Source organism: Fundulus heteroclitus, chromosome 13 (assembly GCF_011125445.2).
Source record: "Fundulus heteroclitus isolate FHET01 chromosome 13, MU-UCD_Fhet_4.1, whole genome shotgun sequence".
Lineage (NCBI taxonomy): Eukaryota > Metazoa > Chordata > Actinopteri > Cyprinodontiformes > Fundulidae > Fundulus > Fundulus heteroclitus.
In genome coordinates this window covers 35,112,630-35,131,417 of record NC_046373.1, presented here as the reverse complement: position 1 = coordinate 35,131,417, position 18,788 = coordinate 35,112,630, and the positions used below count along the sequence as shown (strand labels likewise).

General features: G+C 43.0%; 1 protein-coding gene across 23 annotated transcripts in view; it reads left to right on the top strand.

Annotated features, from left to right (window-relative positions):
- The window catches only part of LOC105922250 (protein 4.1-like), a 320,088-nt gene extending 301,812 nt beyond the window's left edge, over nt 1-18,276 (top strand). For 17 of the 23 annotated variants that reach the window (XM_036145905.1, XM_036145915.1, XM_036145920.1 and 14 more), the window contains one exon: nt 16,774-16,890. Coding sequence is in view for 3 of the 23 variants with exons in the window: in XM_036145906.1 (XP_036001799.1) it covers nt 16,854-17,006 (153 nt within the window). In the remaining 20 variants the exon portion in view is untranslated. Of the gene's footprint in view, nt 1-16,773 lie in introns of all 23 variants that reach the window. The other 6 variants (XM_036145911.1, XM_036145908.1, XR_004932394.1 and 3 more) reach the window with 5 other exon arrangements.
- Nucleotides 18,277-18,788: the final 512 nt, after the last annotated feature.

The window sequence follows — 18,788 nt, the reverse complement described above, 5'->3', positions numbered from 1 at the left end:
CCAGGAAAATGCTCTGTTGAGATGGTTGGCAGACACCAGGCCTTGTTTACTGTTGGATAACAGAAACAAGGTGTAATTAGTGTTCTTATCAAGACTCCCAATCCTTCTTTCATTTACCTTCTTCAAACACTTTCACATCCAGATATTTCCGTTCACAATTATTATGCTCTTAGCTTAACCTCCTTTACTGTAATCATTAGATCTTGCATTACTCTTATATAAAAGGAGGAATCTGAAAGTTCAACATTATCTGCAGCAGCATTTCTCTATAATTCTTTCCCATGTGTGTCTCACCTTACAATTGTCCAACAGTTGAAAAATCTCTGCAATAGAAATTTATCATCATATGTTTCATGGCTACTGTGACACGGTTCATCTCAATTTATCTAGCACACAGGGAATTGTACTAAAACCTTTCAGAAACTTCTTACTGAACCAGCTCTAAAATACTTCACATTTTTCTAAAAAGTCCAACAGAAAAACCCTTAAGTTTGTAAAAGAAAGCTCTACTATATATATATATTTGCAGAATAATGTTGTGATATTAATAAGAAGCAGCCCTATGTACTTCTTGTCTTATTTTGAAAAGCTCAGCTAAGAGAAAGGAAGTGTGTGCATGCCCCTCGCCCACACGGAGTTGTGATTGGTTGCTATTCCGGAAGTTGGTGTAGCCCAGGGTGGAGACAGGAAGTAGCTCTGTGAATCAGTTTCAGCTTGACGTGCATCAACCCAAAAGACTTGTAGTTGAATGCGCCCTCCACCTGACGCGAAGAGCAATTCTAACCCCATTAATTCTTGATTTTTTAATCACTTCTGCTTGTTTTAACAGACAGCTTTTGTAAACAACCCTGGTTTTATCATATGTCCCTCTGTTTGAATCTTGTTTGAAACAAACCTTTAAACTGTAGTATGCTGTGAGCAGTAACTCATTGTTGCTTATTAAACACATCGCCCCCTGACCATGTAGGAAGCTCCATACTGCTCTAGATAGATATTTTATGAGACTTTAAACCTTTGTCAGTCCTCCAACATTAGTTTAATAGATAATACTTCAAAGCATAATTTTATCCCCAAATAAATCAACCCTTTAACAAGTATCTAGTTCTTGTTCTCATGTGTTTAGTTTATCCTTGAAAAACTTTAAGTAGACATTATTCCGAATGATTTTCTTACAGTTTCATTCATTTATTATTATTATTACCGTTGTGATCTTATATCACCCAGTGATCTATAAATCCTTATTTTATGTTTGCACCGTCTTGTCCCAGCAGATTAAAAATTCCCATTTTAGAATTTGCTTGTTTGTTTCATCAATCACTGTCTGTTGTAATTATTCGAGAAATTGTGCAGTTCCTTTAAACCCCCTTAAACATTGACCACCCATTGGTAAATTATCAGCTTTAAGTTTTGCCCTTTATCTAGTTCTTTGTTTGAACACGTCTCTGTCTCCGTATTTGTTTTGGCCTCTATAAATTTGTTCTTTGCATTTTAAGTGTGAACCTGGTCAGGATAGAGAAAGTCATCTCCGATGCTCCTTTTGGCAACCCCAGCAAACCCAAAAACAAAAATGTTCACTGTCAGTGTTAGGTTACAGGTAATCCCTGTGGGAACACGACGTCGTCTCCTTTGTCCAACCTGGTTTCAAGCGCCTGGGTCATCGAAACACTCCACCACCTGCGACAAACCTTTGACATTTTCAAACCACAGCAGCAATTCCCGGGTGTCCCACACCCCCTGTCTGTGAACTGTCCCCTTGTCGTAAGCCCAGGCTTTCAGTTTATCTCCTGTTAAGTGTCCCCCTTTAGAGCCCATTTACCCCAAAGAGTCCAAGAGTGTCTTCTAGGTGCGTTTCCTGAACGCCAACCTCTCCATGTCATGTTCGTGAAACCTTGTAGTTGAATTCCATCACCTGTGAAGCAAAGCAGTCATGCATAGTCCTGTTCAAGATGTTTTTTTAGCACAGCAGGAGTTTCACTGTCAGATGCCATTGCAGCTCTGATGTTCCTCAGAGCCAACCTTCATGCATTGATATCATGTTGAAGCTGTTATCCTCCTATCATCATCTTGTGTCCAGGAGTCGCTTCTGCTGTCCTGACCAGATACCAAATGTCCAACTAATCTAATTGACCTCATTACTTTTCTGCATGTACAAGAGGACGATCCTTAGATTATCCTGGTCTAAAAGACCACTAGGTTAATAGATGACTAAACTATATTTATGTGGGTTTATTTCTTCTGGATGTTTTAACATGTAGTTAAAGAACAACTATTGTGCTATTTTGTGTTCAAACAGATAGTTGTTAAGTCTCCTCACATCTTTTAGGTAACTGCGTACAATTCCAAACTATTTACACTGGTGCTTTAATCCCTAATTTACCCAAGTTATTTATTAGAATAAGGCATTATTATTCTAAACTTCCAGTTTTATCCATTTAAGTCCTTAACCTTTGTGGTGCTTTACATCCTAATTATTATGTTCTTAGTTGCGCCTCTGCATACTTTAAGATACCCAGTAAATGTTGTGCTCACAATTTCTCCTTCGCTTGAACAAGGTTAAAAGGTTTAGAGTTTATTCTGCTTATATTGAAAAATTAGCTTGCTCACTCGTTCATTCATTGATTAGTTTATGCTATTAACTGCTGCTGTAATGCCTACTTCAACTTCTTCGCCCACTAGTTATTTTTTTTCATGATCATATTTATCGCCCATTGATGTAATAGCATACAATGTTCTTATCCACTTTCCTTTTACGTTTAAACGGCCCCTCTATGTATCCCACTCCTTACTTTAATCACCAATACTCATAAGTTGTTGAACCTGTTTTAGGTTTAGCATAATTTCTTAAACTTCTCTATGCTCTCATCAGGTAAATCAACATTTTGGTGCAAAATGGATGTCTATTAGCGGTGTTCCCTATTTCTTCTCGTGCACCTTGTGTATTTTATGAAGCTTATTGTATCTTAAAGGTGCCTCTTTGAATCTTATTCAAAACCCCCTGTGGGGTTAATAAAATTCCAAAACATATCTATATGTATTTTAAATGATTTAAATAAAAACTTTGTTTGAAAAGTAAAAGAAAATCCTTCTTATCAGCGGCCCAAAATCTCTACCAGCTTTGTTTCCAGACCAGTACCACTTGTCCGAATGCGTTTGACCCTCTTATCGCTCGCTAATAACAGCTCTGACTTAAAACAATTAACATCCTAGGGGTTTAATAATAATCTTGATTGCTTTTAATCCGAAAGTTTTCTTCTAAGCGCATCCGCCAATGTGTATGTTTCTAATGTGTGTTTTGTGTTTTAATTCTGTGCAGGAAAATCTGATGTGAAATGCAGAAGGGGTGTCTGCCAACTCATCTTTGTTTCGTGTTGTGGTCCATTGAAGGTTTTCCGATGCCTCTGTCTTTGCCCCCGCAATTAGTTGTCCATTTTCAGTCCTCATGTCTCAGTTCAGCACCACAACATCGTTCCAGGACGAGCATTGTCCATGAATCTTCTTTCTCCCATCATTGTGTCTGAAACCACAAGGAATTCTGCCAGCATTTTGCCAATATGGATTTTGTCCAAAATCAAATTGTCCAATACAAGAATTGTCTATCTTCATCCGTAGTGTAGTGTAAATAAGTTGAAAAGAAAAAATCAAAACAAAAATTACAAGAAAACTGTCTCAAAACAAAATCAGCCACATCGTTCCCTCTAAAACAAAATTATTCTTGAAGTTCTTCACCTTTACCCCAGATCTTGATCCCTTAAAAATTTATCCAAGCAAAATATTTTACAGACAGTTCAACCTCTTTGTATAAGTTCATTAATAAAAAACATTTCTCTTAACCTTGTAGCATCACATTCCCCATTAAACCTCTATGCAGCTTCTGCAAAAATTACTGATTTTTTGTCCAAAATTTGATTAAAACCTGGATTAGGCAGGAGTCAAGTACATCACCTTTTTCTCTCCGTCCCCTGGACCACTGTGGCACCGCTTGGTACTAACTTGTCTCTGAGAATGCCTAAGAAAAGAGACTAAAATCTCTCCGTTAGCACATTCCAATTATATATGACCAGGTTTCCTTGCAAGAAAAAAGCAGAAAACAGGATAGAAATGTTAATGTGAGTCAGTAGAGAGGGCAGCAGTGGGAAGGGGTACATGAACAATTTCCAAAGCCACCTTCTTACTGCTAGAAGGATACTGAATACTGAATTGTACTTTATAACTAAATTTGCCTTGCCTTGCCTAGAAGGTCTCAATATTACCTGTCATAAGTTTGTTAAACTTAGCATAATTTAGTCACTTTTGTCAATCCCTGCACGTCCATTTTAGATCATGACTTCTTACCATACGGCCTGAAAGAGCTCACTTTCCAGAGTCTTCTGTTGGAACAAAGGTGGCTTTACAGTTTCATCTCACATCATCTGAAAGAAGTAACTCAGAGAAAAACAATTCTGTTAGTGTATTAGGTGACAAAAGAAAACCTGGTCTTTTTAGTGTCTTGGTTCTTAACGTGATGTGTCTAAGTTCTTGGTTGGTCCAGGGGAGGTAGGAATCTCTCGTTCCTTTACTTTCATCATTTTGTATTAAAACTTCTCCTCTTCTTAAATTATCTGCCGAACAACCTTAAATGTTGTCACTTTTTTGCCGCTGGTGATGCAAAAATTAAAGCAAAGGAATCATTTAACAAAGAAATAATCAAAATGCACAAAACAATAAAAACCCGAAAGTAAAAAGTTTCCCAAGGAGTGCATTATGTGTGTTCCAATATCTTATAGCATTCTTTCGATTTCTTTCTTGCCCTTTTGATCATGCAAACTTAGTTATTAATGCTTTTCAATCTTAATTGGTCAAGGGTGAAACTTTAAAGCAACCATTTTCTCTTTCAGGCTTTTGAGCTTCTAGTGTTTTTCTATACATAAGAGTTTTCCCCGTAATTCAGCACATTGAGAAGGCTACCCAAAAACAAAGAGATTAGAAGTAGAATCTAACCCTTCACAAGCTGGCTTTATTTTATTTTTTCCCTTTGACATACTTTGCGTGTTCCCAGCCTTGCCATAAACATTCAGATGTTTACATCATGGTCAGATTTGTTTATCATATCTATTGTCCTGTTTCAGGTTAAACTGACCCTCCGAGGCTTGCCTCAGCTCAGCATAACTAATATCAGATGCTTTTGTAACTGATGACATGCTTAATGTGGCCTTGTGATATCTTGACACTTCTCTAAATTTCTCATTAGCTGCATTCAAATCCCAAGTAAAAAGAAATAAAATAAATGAATCGAAAACCCTTAGAAAAGCAATTCATATTTAGTTCCATACAGGTTTGTTCAAAGCACAGTTTTCCCTCATCTATTTAAATCAAAAAATCTTGTATATCTAAACTTCCTTCAACTGGACTGGTTTGTGATGAATCATTATTATTACAAGCAATGAGATCTCAGTAATTTTAAATTACTTTAGGCCTAAAAAACAAGTGATAGGATCTCAGCCTAAATTTGTAAAACAGTTAACTTAACAAGCTTATGTAAAGCTTATTACCAGTTCCAATTTCTAACAAAGCTGAAATATTTCCGTTCAAGCCATGTTAACCTCTCCGTGTATCAATTTAATTTGGTCCTGATATTTAATGTTAAAAAAACAAACTTTGTTATTTAAGTCTCTCTTTTACTTTACCTTTTTGTTAACCTAGTCCATGCTTAAAATGTCATTTGAATTACGGAGCTGCAGTTCTCCCAAAACAAATGATCATTTTGAAATCATGAACAATAATTTTAAGCGAATTAATTAATTCACACAGAAGAACGTTTAGTTACAAACGATACATACATACGTACAGTTACATACAGTTACATACATACAGATACATAGGAACGATGACAATCAGACAAACAAACACACGCAGGCCTTTACTTCTGACAGCGAGGAAGGGCTGGTCAGATCCTAACGACGGTTAGGGCAGCTTTTTTCAAAATGCCCTGGGTAACCACACGTCCAGCACAAGGGCATATCATAATCTTTGGTTGGTCCCTTTCTATTATTTCTGTACTGCGGTGTATCTCTGCTGGGAATTTGTCCCCATGGAGGTCTCTGATACATCTGAAATGGGACATCTGGAGGGAGGGATCTCACAAACTGGTCTGAACCAAACACAGGTGTCGGGGCCATAACCATCTGAGCTTTTGCAACATTCTTCTTCTTCCTCCTTTTGCTTTGATTGTCTCTCAGCTGTTTTAGCTGTTCAGCTAAGAGTTGTTGTTCTAACTTCTCTAAATCACTGTTAAGTTGCTTCATGTTGTTTTCATCCATATTCAGCTGATGTACCAAAGCTGCCATCCATTGATCTAAAGGCATATCATAACTCGCAACCATTCTGTCCATGTACGTCCTAACAATTTCTGTTTGACCTTCTAACATTGCCTGTTTAAAGAGTTGCTGCAGCGTGACTGATAACGGGCAAGAGCCCGTCTGGTCTTCCCATACTTTCAACATTCTGTTCACATATGCTAAAGCCGACTCCCCTGCACAACGTGTAGTGTCATTTAAAAGGCCAGAATCCGTACTTACCGGATAAAACGCCCTCAGTGTGCTCCAAAGTTGCCGTGCCACTGGGGCCAAAGGAGCAACTGCTCCTAGTTCGTCAGTTCCAGCAGAAACTTCAACCGCATGTACCTCTTGTGGTTCCAGGTATGCTGATAAGCCAGTCCTCACATCACCAATAGCCAATACATACCCGCTTAAAGTCTCCACGAATGCTTTGATCCAAAGGTGCGCCCCTTTTCTGGGATCAGGGAACATGTGCCTCAGATGAACGTTGTCAGCACATGAAAGAGGGTTATAAACAGCTGCATTCACCTATCCTGTAGCACTGTGAGTCTGAAACAATGGCAGTTGCACACTTTGTTTTGTTGCAGGTAAAGAAAGATCAGTTTCGCTAGAATGCCGGCTACATCTGGGTCTTACGTCACAGCTTATCTGTCCCCCACATAACACCATACCAGGCACCTGCACCGAAGGGTCTGATGAAGTCACCACACTCCTGGCCTTGGATAACAGTTCTGCACTATCACCACACAGATTGTTTTGCATAACAGCGGCTGCACCAGAAGCAGACATGTCTTGTGTACTTACTGCAGATTTTCACTCTCTTGTTGTTTGTCGAGGCCTGGGAAGCAAATGCTGAAATAATGTTCAGTTAGGTTTATCAAGCCTGCTATTTTGATTTCCTCTTTTTTGGCATTTTTCTCTAGCAAACTCACCTGCATCAGCCGTTTCTACTTGTGCTTGGGCTAGTCTATTTTTTAACATTTGCAAATAGTAAGTGCACATTTGGGCATCGGGTGGAGGTCCTTCTATATCACCAAAAACCCTGTCTCTCCTCATTTTTTCACACCACTCCTCAAATTGTTTTAAATGGTTTTCAGCATCTCTGTGTGGAAAGCTTGCCATTATGCTCCCTTTTCCTGCCTCCAGCAGTGTTCCTAAAGAACCCCCCTGGAGCTCATTTTCTGCCTGATTCTCAGCCATTCCAGCACTCACACGTTTTGGCCAACCTGCTGGGACAGCGTCCTGACCCCGGTCCAATGAGAGCTTATTTTTTTTTATCTCTGACACCAAAACTTATTATGTTCCTATATGCCTTATAATTGTGTTTTTACACGGCAGTTTCAATGAGCCAGTGTACTCAGGATGAGCAGGTTGTATGTCACCTGAACAGGTGCACCCTGGTCTTCACTTCCAAAGGCTCAAAGTAGTAACGTGTCTCTCACACACACACACACACACACACACACACTCACATTCTCTGGCCAATCTTTAGTTAACTCCGTACGTACCTTCGGTCTTGCTGGTTGTGTGTGCGTCCAGCTCACGGGTTTATTCCGGTCTTCCTGTTTCTAAAACAGGTCATGGTTTATAAAAAGATATCTTGAACTCACTGGCTGATTTTCTATATTCGTCTGTAATCGGGGTTTTAACAGAGCCACCCTCCGTCAAACCTCCGCATTCACACCATTGTGTATTTGCCTGGTCTTGTTCTCAATCTCACACGCGCTCGTTTTACGAAAAGGCAGCTTTTATATTTCCGTGAAGACGAAAGATTTTATGTTAGTCCCCGCGAAAGATAAGGGGCTCTAAACCCGCATTTCTAGGCTACACGATGTTTTAGAAGCCACACGTAATGGCGTGCCTGTCAGAATGGCCGCTTTTATGCTAGACACAGAGGAAGACGTATTTTCCTCTGTGCCTAACAAGGGACCTCTAAACCCAATATTCTCAAGGTTCACAGTATTTTCAGAAACCTGGCCAAGGTTTCCCGGACTTTCACCTCTGTGACCGCACGCAAATCCCAAGTTCTTATCGACACGTTTGCAAACAATTATCCTCAAACACTTCTCTGCCTTTAGGAATACAAAAAGTCGGCCCTCCAGGAAGAAAAAGACACTAGGAGATGAATGAAATCTCCTTACCTTTTGTGCGGCCGCAGGCTGTGTGTTTTTCTTCCGGAATGACGTCCTGGCCGGAAAACGGAAGGTGGTACGCCGCCTTTTGGGTCCGGGTGGAAACACCAATTTGTTACTGTTTCACCGTGTCCCATCTACGGTGAAGCACCCTCGGTGGACCCAGTTCGTTTTACCCAGTCAGGCGACCCCCACTTACTTATTACCTTGAATGTAGGACGCATAAAACAGACAAGTATGCTTTTAGTTATATTTTATCTACGTAAAGACAGAGAAATAGTTACAGTCACACCAGCGCTGATGGGCCCCTGATCGGCAGGCGGCCTCGAGTGCTCATCACACAAACATTATAAAGGGATCTCGGGACACACCCATACAAGGGCGGAACACATCCAAACTGTGACATCAGCAGGGAAGCTGTGTCACCTCCGGGGTGGTATCTGATAGATATGTGCCAATCTTTTGGGTCAGTGCCATCTAAGTGTGCCATGCAGTTCTGGGATAAACAGCTCGTTCCACTTGACCTTGTTGATATCCTAACATTCTCATCAAAGTGATGATGTCAGTCACTGTGGCTCTGCAAACAAGGCAGGGGAAATAAAGGAAATATTTCCCGTTGCTTATGGTTTACATCGACAAGTGCTACATGATATTTGTATGACAAAATACTTTTTCTGCATATGGGTGTGTTTATAGAAATAAATATTTAACAAAACATGAAGCATTTTTCCTATCTCAACCTCAAACTCAGATTAAAGATACGATAAGAAACAACGACCCACAGCACTGGATTTGATTTTAAAATTGCCACCCAGGTTGGTGCTGCATTCTGCTGCGACACTGGCCCAGTTACATCTGTTGGTGATTATTGCGGGTGGGTCAGCTGGCTCGACACAGCGGTGCGCAATTGGCACACCTTCATTACAAGGGTTGAAATGGGGGAAAAAATTATATATTTTAGGTTTTGTGTTAGATTAAAAAATGCATAAAGTATTTTGTCACATATGTTTGGATATTAAAAACTCAGAGCTACACTTCAGTATGATGCATTCTAATAGTTTTTTTAAACGTTCTCAAGCTCAACCCATGAGGAACTGAAAAGTATTCCAGACTTCACACCTCTGATGTTCCAACCAAAATACATGATGTTCTTCTCCATTTCGTTGTCTATGTCTCCTGCAAATGTGCTCCCGACAGCTTCTGATATCTGACCTTCTCACCACTCTGCCTTGAGTCTACAGTCATGGCCAAAGTATTGAGAATGATTCAAATGTTGATATTTACAAAGTCTACTGCTTCAGTTTTTATAACGGCAATTTGCATATACTCCAGAATGTTATAAAGAGTGATCAGCATAACAGCAATTAATTGTGTTGTGCAATTATACACTGTTTAAAATTATTTAATGTTTATTAAATAACACTCTGTATGGTAAGTATTGTCTGGTGATGATCAGCTCTTAAGCTGATATCAAGACAATGGTTGAAAGGGATGAATTCGAGCACTAGCAATCTTTTAACAGCAAAACCTGCACACACATAGAATAAAGGAGTGACAACTTCTTTTCAAGTTCAAGAATTTAATAACAGAAATAAAATGAACATCCAGAGAACATCACTGTGTAATGCTGTTTATCTGAATTAACACAATATTTCAATCAGTAAATCCTCTCTACTAGGCTAGTGAAACTTAACTAAACTACTAAGCAAAATGAAGATAAAAAGAAGCTAAGCTACGGAACTATTTACATGCAAGAACAAAAAAACAAAAGACAAAACAAAGTGGTTGATCATCATCAGAATACTTCAGTGAATCCTGGTTCACTGCAGATCTGATTCCAAAAGCATGGAATGGAGTTAAAAACATTTGGCATGTATTTCAATCCATTCACAATGCAAAGCCCAAGTTAAACAAAACATTATTTGATTAAATAATATTTTGTTTAAGTTAAAGAACCAAAGTTCACCTTAAAGAATGTGAATCGTGGTTAAATTAGCTTAACTAATTCAGAACAACATTTGGCATGTGTTTCAACCCATTCACAATGCAAAGCACAAGTTAACCAGAACATTATTTTGAGTAAATAATATTCTGAAGACTGATTTTCTCAGTAAAATTATTTAACCCCTTACGACGGCCGATCTTATTAATGCGATCCTACCTCCGGGCGCTAGGGGTCGCTGTAGCAAGTCGGTGGCTAAGAGGTTGCAACATAAAGTTATCAAAATTGCCTTTACCAACATTAATATTCAATAGTAATGCGGAGATAAGGCTCATAGCACCATCGAAGGTAGCGGAGCCGAACAATTAAGCTTTGTGCTTTAGACGAACTCCTTTTGAAATGTCCAAAATCGGATGTTAGCAAGGCCAATAGCAGTTTGGCTAGCGTGAGCTACCTGTTAGCCCTTTTGTTCTAAACACCATGTGTCCGACGGTTTACAAAACATTTCCCAATAAACCTTTTACTTCACCCTCAGCTCGCTGCCCAAACCTGTCCTTTGTCTTGTGTCAGTTCTGTCCAGTTTCACGGAAGGAGCATTGAAGGAGGGAAGTTGTTGGCGGGCTAGCGTTAGCTCTGCTGCAGCATGTGGGCTAACCACAGCGTGTGGAGGGAATGGAGGTCTGTAGGTCCTCCAGGCAGCCTCTGACCCGGCTGTAGTCCGATCTAAGCAGATTCTCCTCGTGAGCATTCAGCATGCACTCTGCTGCTGGCTTTCAGCGGGATCTGGGGTTCTCTTCCCTGTCCAGGCTGAGAAAAAAACACAACAGAGCTGTTTCGCATGCAGGATCTTTGCTCCTGCTACTGGTGATGATGTTAAACAGCAGACTTAGCTTTGTATTTCGTGTGTTGTTTATCCGGATTCAGTCAGGCTCTCTCACAGTCTTACCTAAAAACACAGCCATGGACAAAGAATGGTACCAGAATGTCCTCCGAGAGCAACTTCTCCCAACCGTCCAAGAATAGTTTGGTGATGAACAATGCCTTTTCCAGCATGATGGAACACCTTGCCATAAAGCAAAGGTGATATCTAACTGGGTCAGGGAACAAAACAGAGATTTTGGGTCCATGGCCTGGAAACTCCCCTGATCTTAATTCCATTGAAAACTTGTGGTCAATCATAAAATGAAAACCTAGAAATTCTAACAAAATGCAAGCATTGATTGTCCAAGAAGGGACTGCTATCAGTCAGGATTTGGTCCAGAAGTTGATTGAGAGCATGCCAGGGAGAATTGCAGAGGTCCTGAAGAAGAGGGGTCAACACTGCAAATATTGACTTGCTGCATTAACTCATTGAAGGAGTAAACACTCCTGGAGCATATAACTGGAACAACCGCAGTTCAGTTCTTAGGTGACCCCTTCAGCATGGTCCATCTTCCCCAGCCACAGAAACTCAGTTTCTCTTTCAAATAGGTTAATTACCTGCATACGTAGACATCTGTCTTCAAGCATGCAGCTTATTGGATGACACTTATAACAAAAGCCTGCGCTGGGCCACACAAAGGAGGTATACAACTGAACTGTGGGTTTCCCCTCCCAGACATGCAGGTGGTGCTTGGGGATTTTAAGCCCAAAAGCATGCCGAGTTTAAACACAAAGTTGATCATTTTGAAATCTCTCAAACGGTATATGCAGGTGCTGCTCGGGGAGCACCTGCATATATATTGCAGGTATATTGATACATACGGTATATTCAACCCATCAATATACCGTATGTATGTCGCAATAAAATGAAAATCCCTATTTTCTCAGAAATTGAAGGCTTTGCTCCATATGTGCTCTGCCAACTTATTACTATTTTTGCTGTGACGCTTGAGATATTTGAAAAACCAGTCAAACATACCCGACATCCCTTCCGCCCTCTCCTTTCTACCCAACACTCAGTCACAAATCCATATTATGGCTGGTGGAAGTGTCCGTCCGCTTATCCGGGGTCGGGTCGCGGGGGAAGCAGCTTCAGTAGGGAGGCCCAGACATCCCTCTCCCCGGCCACTTGGGCCAGCTCCTCAGGAGGAATCCCAAGGCGTTCCCAGGCCAGCCGGGAGACATAGTCCCTCCAGCGTGTCCTGGGTCTTCCCCTGGGCCTCCTCCCGGTGGGACGTGCCCGGAACACCTCACCAGGGAGGCGTCCAGGAGGCATCCTGACCAGATGCCCGAGCCACCTCAACTGGCTCCTCTCGACGTGGAGGAGCAGCGGCTCTACTCTGAGTCCTCCCCGGATGACTGAGCTCCTCACCCTATCTCTAAGGGAGAACCCAGACACACTACGGAGAAAACTCATTTCAGCCGCTTGTATCTGGGATCTCGTTCTTTCGGTCACGACCCAAAGCTCGTGACCATAGATGAGGGTAGGAACGTAGATCGACCGGTAAATCGAGAGCTTCGCCTTTTGGCTCTCTTCACCACAACGGATCGGTACAGCGCCCGCTTCACAGCAGTCGCTGCACCAATCCGCCTGTCGATCTCCCGCTCCATCTTCCCCTCATTCGTGAACAAGACCCCAAGATACTTGAACTCCTCCACCAGGGACAGCACATCCTCCCCAACCCGGAGAAGGCACTCTACCCTTTTCCGGTTCAAGACCATGGTCTCGGATTTGGAGGCACTTTCATCCCGGCCACTTCACACTCGGCTGCGAACCGCTCCAGTGAGAGCTGTAGATCACGCCCTGATGAAGCCAATAGGACCACGTCATCCGCGAATAGCAGAGACGCAATCCTAAGGCCACCAAAACGGATCCCCTCAACACCTTGGCTGCGCGTAGAAATTCTGTCCATAAAAGTTATGAACAGAATCGGTGACAAAGGGCAACCTTGGCGGAGTCCAACTCTCACCGGAAACGAGTCCGACTTACTGCCGGCAATGCGGACCAGACTCTGACACTGGTCGTACAGAGACCTGACAGCCCTTATTAAAGGGTCCGGTACTCCATACTCCCGGAGTACCCCCCACAGGATCCCTCGGGGGACATGGTCGAATACCTTCTCCAGATCCACATAGTACATGTAGACTGGTTGGGCAAACTCCCATGCCCCCTCCAGAATCCTGCTGAGGGTATAGAGCTGGTCCAGTGTTCCACGGCCAGGACGAAAACCACACTGCCCTTCCTGAATCCGAGATTCGATTATCCGACGGACCCTCCTTTCCAGAACCCCTGAATAGACCTTACCAGGGAGGCTTAAGAGTGTGATTCCTCTGTAGTTGGAACACACCCTCCGGTCCCCCTTTTTAAATAGGGGAACCACCACCCCAGTCTGCCAATCCAGGGGAACTGCCCCCGATGTCCACGCAATGCTGCAGAGCCGCGTTAACCAACACAGCCCCACAACATCCAGAGCCTTAAGGTACTCAGGGCGAATCTCATCCACCCCCGGGGCCTTGCCACCGAGGAGCTTTTTAACAACCTCGGCAACCTCAGCACCAGAGATGGGGGAACCCGACCCAGAGTCCTCAGGCTCTGCTTCTGCAATGGAAGACGTGTTGGTGGGATTAAGGAGGTCTTCGAAGTATTCCGCCCACCGAAACACGACGTCCCGAGTCGAGGTCAGCAGCACATCACCCCCACTGTAAACAGTGTTGGTACTGCACTGCTTCCCTCTCCTGAGACGCCGGATAGTGGACCAGAATTGCTTCGAAGCCGTACGGAAGTCTTTCTCCATGGCCTCTCCGAACTCTTCCCACGCCCGAGTTTTTGCCTCGGCGACCAGCCGAGTCGCCTGCTGCTTCGACGGCCGGTACACATTAGCTGCTTCCGAAGTCCCACAGGCCAAAAAAGCCCGGTAGGACTACTTCTTCAGCTTGACGGCTCCCCTCACCGCTGGTGTCCACCAGCGGGTTCGAGGGTTGCCGCCGCAACATGCACCGACAACCTTGTGGCCACAGCTCCGACTAGCCGCCTCAACAATAGAGGTGCAGAAAATGGTCCATTCAGACTCAATGTCCCCCGCCTCCCTCGGGACGTGTTTAAAGTTCTCCCGGGGGTGGGAGTTAAAACTCTATCTCACAGGGGACTCTGCCAGACGTTCCCAGCAAACCCTCACAGTACATTTGGGCCTGCCCGGTCGGACCGGCTTCCTCCCCCGCCATCGGAGCCAACTCACCACCAGGTAGTGGTCGGTGGAGAGCTTCGCCCCTCTCTCTTAACCCGAGTGTCCAAGACATACGGCCGCAGATCAGATGAAACGACAACAAAGTCGATCATTGAACTGCGACCTAGGGTGTCCTGGTGCCAAGAGCACATATGGACACCCTTATGCTTGAACATGGTGTTTGTGATGGACAATCCATGACGAGCACAGAAGTCCAACAACAAAACACCACTCAAGTTCAGATCAGGTGGGCCATTCCTCCCAACCACGCCCCTCCAGGTCCCACTGTCATTGCCCACGTGAGCGTTGAAGTCCCCCAGCAAAACGAGGGAGTCCCCAGGAGGGGCACTCTCCAGTACCCCTTCCAAGGACTCCAAAAAGGGTGGGTAATCTGAACTGCTGTTTGGCACATAAGCGCAAACAACAGTCAGAACTCGTCCCCCCCACACGAATGCGGAGGGAGGCCACCCTCTCGTTCACCGGGGAAAACCCCAACGTGCAGGCACCGAGATGGGGGGCAACAAGTATGCCCACCCCAGCTCGGCGCCTCTCACCATGGGCAACTCCAGAGTGGAAGAATGTCCAGCCCCTCTCAAGGAGACTGGTTCCAGAGCCAGAGCGGTGCGTCGAGATGAGTCCAACTATCTCTAGTCGGAACCTCTCAACCTCACGCACAAGCTCAGGCTCCTTCCCCACCAGAGAGGTGACATTCCACGTCCCAAGAGCCAGCTTCTGCAGCCGAGGATCAGAACGCCAAGGTCCCCGCCCTCTACTGCTACCCGTTGCACAATGCACCCGACCCCATTGGCCCCTCCGACAGGTGGTGAGCCCATCGGAAGGGGGACCCATGTCGCCTCTTCGGGCTTAGCCCGGCCGGGCTCCATGGGCAAAAAGCCTGGCCACCAGACGCTCGCCAACATGCCCCACTTCCAGGCCTGGCTCCCGAGTGGGGCCCCGGTGACCCGCGTCCGGGCGAGGGAACACGAGATCCAATAATTTCACTCATCATAAGGGGCATTTTGGGCTGCGCTTTGTTTGGTCTCTCACCTAGGACCTGTCTGCCTTGGGTGACCCTACTAGGGGCTTAAAGCCCCTAACAGCATAGCTCCTAGGATCATTGGGACACTCAAACCCCTCCACCACGGAAAGGTGGCAGCCCAGGGAGGGGGGAAGTGTTTGTGTTGCAGAATTTTGGACAGGCAAGGACAAGCTGAACAAAGGCTTTAACCTGGTGGCATGATTCATCACCCACACAGTGAAACCAAAATCAGGCGCCCACGGCCATAAAGCAGCAAGCTCTCCACCTCATGGCAGACCGCAGAAGCTGAACATATTGACATAACACAATCTCGTATTGGAGTGAGGTGAAGTTGGCTTCAAGTTGGATATTGGATGTTTATGCTTCATGGCTTCCGCTGGCAGCAAGCAGACTGAGAGCGGCATCCCCAGATCTGCCTCCATGTATCGCCTTGAAGAGGAGGCAGTCACCACTGAAGCTGCGGAGCACGAATATCCAATATCCAACCTAAAACTAACTTCACCAAGGTTCGGATTTGGGGTTATAATTGTGTGCTACCTCCCCATAAATTAACTTCACCCACTTTTATTCTCTCATCCTGTGGGAGTAATTTGAAACTTCCATTCGATTTTGAGCACCCTCAGACATAAAAGCTCCCCTTTTTAGTAGCTATTCTCTGTTTAACTGGAGTAGTCAGATATGCTAGTGGCACTCACGCCATTAAATGAGCCGGCTGGTATCAGCTGGGGAGGGAGGGAGAAGGAGAAGGGAGAAGGAAGGCTGTTTACCTAATGTTGTGCTCTGATTGAAGAATATGAATTACGTAGAGAGATAACCTACGTAGAAAGATAAACTATTTTCTTATCTGACTGTTTTTGAGCAAAGAAGCAAAGCTGACCACCCATGGACCCACTTTTAACATTTACATGGCCTCATCAGTACACACAGACCATATTTTATCCCCAAAACCACAGAAAGATTTAATTTGTTGTCATGGCCCCTTTCAAATTGATGGAAGCTCCCAGGTGCAAACCCTTCCTTTTCATGTTAATATATAAAATTAAATGTTTATGTTGTATAGTTATGCCAAAATACAATATCTTATTCAGCTTATCTTAATTGTTTCACTTTAAAATTTAAAGAGTTTGCTAATCAGGTCCAATAACGTGTATCTCTCTCTCTCTCTCTCTTTTCACATCAACATCTTTCAACTGCCCATCAGTCCACTCAGGTCCCTCCTGTTCTTTTTTGTATGTCTCCATTACAACTTTTTACCTCTACAACCTGTGTCATTACATCCAGCTGCTCTGCCTTCGACTTGACCAACCAGACCTAATCAGAGGGAGAAGAGGCTTCAGCGGTGATTCTCGTTTGCCTCCAAGAGCTACCAGAAATTTCCCGAAAGCCTTTCCTGAATGCCCAACAACCCCTCTCCTATTTAAGTGGAAATTTTAAGAAGAAAACAGTTAAGAAAACAGCATTTGGCCTTAATCTTGAGATTCCAACTTTATTTTTCTAAGCTTTTTGTAACATCAGAATTGGTTACCAAACTCCCGGAAGTCAACAAATTTTTAACAAAGTGATGAAAACTGCACTGAAAAAGAATTGTCAGATTCTACATGTTGGGACAAGTCCATTCCTCTTAAAGTTTTTGAGGTTGTTGATACTTCTTGTACAGTAAATACTTTATTTTCCCTCTCAATGTGAAAAGATATTTTTTAATTTTATGTACAAAAAGATTGATTTGTCAAAGCAGGGCATTGAATTTGGTGGGGGTATTATTCATCGTGATTAAAATGTGGCTTCAAAACTCATGGAGTAATTTTGAAATCCTTTTTGAGTGTTTCAGCTGTTGTTGTCATGCTTGTGTCACACTAAGGGGGATTTAATAAGATCACATAGTATTGAAACTACCTTTATTTATTACCATGACTGTATTTTTAGTGTGTTTTATAGTTTAGATTTAGAGTGTTTTTTCTCTATAGTGGTTTATTGGGACTATTCCTTACTGTCAGATACACTCATTTCCCTTTCTAATTAGCTGTGTATCATTTTAGTATTTCTGAGTTTATTTCATATATGTATTCCTTTTAAATGGGCACTGTGCATTCTTTCCCATTTTGGTGCTTAATCAAAATATAAAGTTTCACTGAGCTGTGTATCATTTTAGTATTTCTAAGTTTATTTCGTATATGTATTCCTTTTAAATGGGCACTGTGCATTCTTTCCTGTTTTGGTGCTTAATCAAAATATAAAGTTTCACTGGTAAAGGCTGCATTATTATTATTATTGTTGTTCAAATTATTGCAAACAAAAAAAATACGATAACTTGGCTGCAGCAATATATAAAACTACAATAACAATGTTAAACCGATAACTTGGCTGCAGCAATATATAAAACTACAATAACAATGTTAAACCAAGGATACCAGAGGGAATCACTTTATTTTTGCACTGCCAAATCAGATTAGACATATCATGTTAGTATCAGTATGACTTGTGATTTTGTCCATATTCAAACATGATGCTTTACTTCTATTCTGTACTGTCTTATCTGCATGTTATAGTTACTTCACTAAGCAGTCTTATTTATTATGACACTCCTTTGTCTTACTATGAATGGACATTTTTAATATTTTCTTTATTGTGAACTCACACTTCAACGTGGGATGAAAACATGTAAAGAGCACCATGCATAAAATAAAGAACTGTGTAGATACATTCAGTTGTCTAGATTTTTATTCATTCTTTTTAAATGTTTAACTGAATTTAAAATTCTAAAGTGACAGATACCCACAGACTGGCGACAGACTCGGTGAACACTGGAGATAGGCACCAGCAAACCCCGCGACCCCATGAGGGATTAAGCGGGTCAGAAAATGGATGGATGGATGGATGGATGGACAGATACCCCGCCCACTTCCGGTCCCACTCCGAAAGTCCTGCCCCAAACCACGCTCACTTCTGATATGAAGCCACCAAGCTACATATGATGTCATTAAATGATCTTTGACCTGTGATTTATGAATGATTGTGTGACCTATGATTTACGACTTGTGTCACCAGGTGACTTGTGTCACCAGGTGACCTATGACTTAAGACCTATGATTTATAACATGCAACCTATGATAGACAATATACACCCAGGCTGGGTCGACCAACCCACCACCCCTCCCTCCCATCCCCCCACCAGCAGAATGCATCCCCTGAAGGGGAAAGCATCTGCCATGAGATGTT